The sequence below is a fragment of the Aplysia californica genome, unplaced genomic scaffold, assembly GCF_000002075.1.
Source record: "Aplysia californica isolate F4 #8 unplaced genomic scaffold, AplCal3.0 scaffold00001, whole genome shotgun sequence".
Lineage (NCBI taxonomy): Eukaryota > Metazoa > Mollusca > Gastropoda > Aplysiida > Aplysiidae > Aplysia > Aplysia californica.
The window spans coordinates 1,897,307-1,901,385 of record NW_004797271.1 but is presented as its reverse complement, the minus strand read 5'-3'; the positions used below and the strand labels follow the sequence as shown (position 1 = coordinate 1,901,385).

The following is a 4,079-nucleotide window of genomic DNA, read 5'->3' as shown; positions in this document are numbered from 1 at the left end:
CCCCCCCAAACCAAAGCCCAGTTTCTAATTTGCTGCCTCTTTTGTACCAAATCCCACAGCCTATACCATCCCGTCCTCGTCCCCTTCCACCTCACCACCTTAGATTTACAAAGTTCTATCTGCTCAGTATCCAGTTTTGAGAAGTTTAACGTATGAAATTCTCAGTATCACAAAAAGGGCAAGCTTTTTCAAATGCAATTGTTTGAATATCTTGATTACGACTGGATAAACTTGCGATTTTGATAGAGCAGATAGAGCATTTAATTTGGAGTCTGACCTCATGGTATTAATAACTCAAAACAGCCGAAATTGTCCGACAGAACTGTGTAACTCTAAGGTAGCAATCTGTTTTGCAATACCTATTAGAGCACGGGACTCCGCGTTCCAGCCCGCTACTGCACCAGAAGACGATTACCTAGTGCTTCCTCTCCACTACGAGCTGTAGGTTACACGCAACAAATGTTTTTGCATATTATATTCGTTTTCTTTACATGCACTGGCCAGAAAGGAAGTGGAAACCTTGCCAGGCGCAATGTTTTCAATGCTTCATGACCATGGTAAATTGGGATTTGCGGGGGGGGGGGGGGGGGAGTTGAGTACCTCAAAAGACACAAATCCACAAGGAAATCCCCACTTTTCAATAACTAGCCCAGAAATGTACATCTTTGAAAGATGGCTAACAGTTTAATTAAAACTCGCACTCATAATGCACAATTTCATTAACCACTCTTTACTGATGCCATCAACACACAGATCTGATCGCTTTAGTTGCGTACACCTTGAAACTGTAACAGAAATATAAGGGTTCTGCCAACCCAAGTCGAAACCGAGGAAGCCTTAAAGCCACATTAAGCCAGTAAGTGAGGGCGCTGCTTTGACTGCCGGGGTCAGAGGTGAGAAGGACATAAACTAGAAAGGGAAAAGGTAAGGAAAACCACAATTAATTCTTGCAGCGGGGGAACGAGGTGACATTGCCAACAAAGGCCAGACATGGGCTGAAAGCCAAAAAGTTCTGTCTGCAGAGTCCTTTTGACAGAAACAGTTGGCTCTGAGGTCGCGTTTAGTGTTCCCACGGACATCTTTGAGGTTCTCTCCTTTCAACTGTGACTTCCAAAGCAAAAACCTATCAACAGTTTTGCCCGATAAATGACTTATATTCCAACAGTTTTGCCCGATAAATGACTTATATTCCAACAGTTTTGCCCGATAAATGACTTATATTCGCAATAAATTACTGGGAAAAAAACCAGACTTTTAAATCCAGCCATGCAACGTCACAAAAAGCTATAAACATGGAGAAAAGACAAAAAATAACAACAACAATAACAACCCTCCTCCCCCCCCCCCAAAAAAAAAAACCCCAAACAAAACCAAAACAAAACAAAACAGAGAAAAGCAATTGATGTGCTAATGGATCTTTCAAATTCGATTTGTTCGAATAGACAAGTTTTACACCTGATACAAAAATATGAAGCAATATAACAACAACAGCAGTACCAAACAACAATAAATACAACTACAACACAGTTCTTTAGAAATCAAAACAACACGATATCAGACATACCTGTTAAGTAGGTAACCGATAATGAGACTAAGAGATACGTGTTAAATATGTACATACTGAAACCATGACAAAATGAGGCCCTACAAAATATTGTAATAAAATACAATGTACAGCAAAATGCCTGTCTTCTTGTAAATGTATTAAAATGTAAAAGTAGTTGTGTTCCTCCACCCAATTCAGAACATAGAGACAACGTCCAACTGAACTGGACGAGATACACACAAGTTAGGGGTTTTACCAATGACCAGTGCATGTTCGTGTCCGCAAAGATCTTTAATATTTCGTACACAAGTTTAGTGTTGGAAATATTATCCAGTATACTATTAGAGGGCTTTTGGTTTCCCAGATTGCTCTCGCATTTCTTCTCCCACATCCAAAAACAAGTGAACGGATTTTTTTCGAACACACTATGAACTTCTCAAAGTTTCTCTTTCCGTTTGGTCCAGAAATTAGTTTGAGGGGGGTGGGGGTCTTTCCTTCAATTGTGACATGGGAGTAAGCCCCCCATCCCCCTACATAATATACGTGGATTCTTCCACTATATTGTCATGTAGGTTCTATGGTCTACTGTTTTAAACATGATAGATTGTGCCCAACAACAAAAATATCGTCATTGAAGAAAAAAGATCTAATAATGGAGAGTGACTTTATTTAGGCTACATATTATGTAGCCCACATAAAACACTTCCAATGGTGGATTCGATGGCTCAGGCTTATTGCTTCCAGCTTGCAGTATTCCTCCATGTTGGCCTACACGTTTTTCCTTTCCTGACAAAAACAGACTTTTAAATACTTTTTATACACAATATCTAGATCGACTTCAAATGGATTGTTTTTGAGACAAACCCTCCTTCTCTTGACTTACTCCAGGATCAGATGGTCAAAACACGCATTTAGAAGCGATCACTCCTCACCAGTCACACGCAGCTTTAAAAAGTTGAAACCCATCCGCACAAAAAGAAAGTTGAAATATGACTGAGATCTCACTGTTTTGTTTAGCAAACACATTTATGATAGACAAGTTACAGCCTTGTTCGTAAGTTGCTTATCATAAATAAATCTATAGGAATTTGAACGTGGAATATGAGAAATGTAGTGGAGTCAGGACACCATGATTGCGTATTAGAATATGTAGTAGTTTGCCAGTATAACTTCATTCTATCAAAGTTTACAGAAACAACATTGCGTACTGAGTCACTAAATAGTTTGGATACCCTGTATGTAGACCTTAACTAACGATAACATTAACGATTAAATAATCATAGGTAAGCGCCTATCAACTGAATCGGTATCAGCTCACTATTTCTCATCAAAAGGGATTCAGATCTACTCAAAGGCTCTTGTCTGACTAAACCTGTAGTTTTGTTTTAAGTTGTTGTTCTTTTCCGTGGTTAGTGTTTCGACATTTTATTCAGGATGAAGGAGCAGCATTGACCTTTTAGGCATAGTCAGAAAAAATAATTATGCCAAACAACGAGCGGGAAATAGCAACAGTTTGTTAAATATTTAGTGTATAGCTATTAACGTCAAATTAACAGGCGTAGTCATTAAGACTGGAATATGATGTCCCCGAGGTTCCCCAGCTGTTGTTTGATCACGGAGTCGGCGCGGCTGCTGAACTGGAAGGTGACGGAGAAGCCCTTTGTCGAGTTGGTGGGCACGTTGACCTTCTGGGACAAGACGTCTCGTGCTGACTTGTGTCCCGTAAAGATCAGGCTGATGTCCCTGTCGTCCCGGGCCTTCTGCAGGTCGTTGAACTCTGCGTTGAGCTGCGACTCTCGCTCATTCAACACACGCGTGTGACCGTCGAGGATCTCGCGCTTTTTCTCGATTTCCGACTCGGACACGTCGTACAGTTCTCGCTCACGCTCGTCCAGAACTTGCCGAATGCTGTCGAACACGGATCGAATCTGATAGTTCAAGTCTTTCTGGATCTGATCGAGATCGTCTTGCGCGTTCTCCAAAGCGAGTCGCTTCTCGGCAAGAGAGGACTTCTCTGTTCGGATGTCACCTAGCGTCTCCTCTACTATAGGTGTATATTTCTTCATCGCTTCGTCCACGTTCACTACTAAATGTCCTTTGGATTCTTTGTGGTCGATGACAGTACAGTCACAACACACCGGCATGATACAGGGCTCGCAGAAGAAATTTAATGGCTGCATCTGATGTTTAGTGCAGTACTGGACCTCATTCTTGCCAGTTTGATTTACGAAGTACAGCAGTTCCATTATCGTGTGGTCGTTGGGTAGTCTGCGGAGTTCTGGCTCCGATATAATGATACCTTCTCGACACGTCGGGCACTGGATCTTGACGGTCATCGGCATGGCTCTGAAGACGTTGGTGAGCGACTGCCGGAACTCTCCTTCCACCCGGTACATCTGGAGGAGACAGTCTAGGCAGAACGTGTGGTGGCAGTGCAACATCTTGGGGAGTTTGTCCACCTGGGGGAATCGTGAAGTGATGGAATAGTCAATCAGTGAGGAAGGTGGGCGAATGACGGGATGGACGGACAGAT

The 4,079-nt window shown here is 42.1% G+C and overlaps 1 protein-coding gene and 1 long non-coding RNA gene across 2 annotated transcripts in view; one reads left to right on the top strand and one right to left on the bottom strand.

Annotated features, from left to right (window-relative positions):
* The window catches only part of LOC118477465, a 42,969-nt gene that overhangs the window by 22,768 nt on the left and 16,122 nt on the right, over positions 1-4,079 (top strand). The gene's annotated exons all lie outside the window — the stretch shown is intronic.
* LOC101857754 overlaps positions 1,391-4,079 on the bottom strand; it is a 23,694-nt gene continuing 21,005 nt past the window's right edge. Inside the window, exon 4 of the mRNA XM_005088824.3 lies at positions 1,391-4,005. Within this exon, the coding sequence (XP_005088881.1) occupies positions 3,112-4,005 (894 nt within the window). The 3' untranslated portion in view covers positions 1,391-3,111. The remainder of the gene's footprint in view (positions 4,006-4,079) is intronic.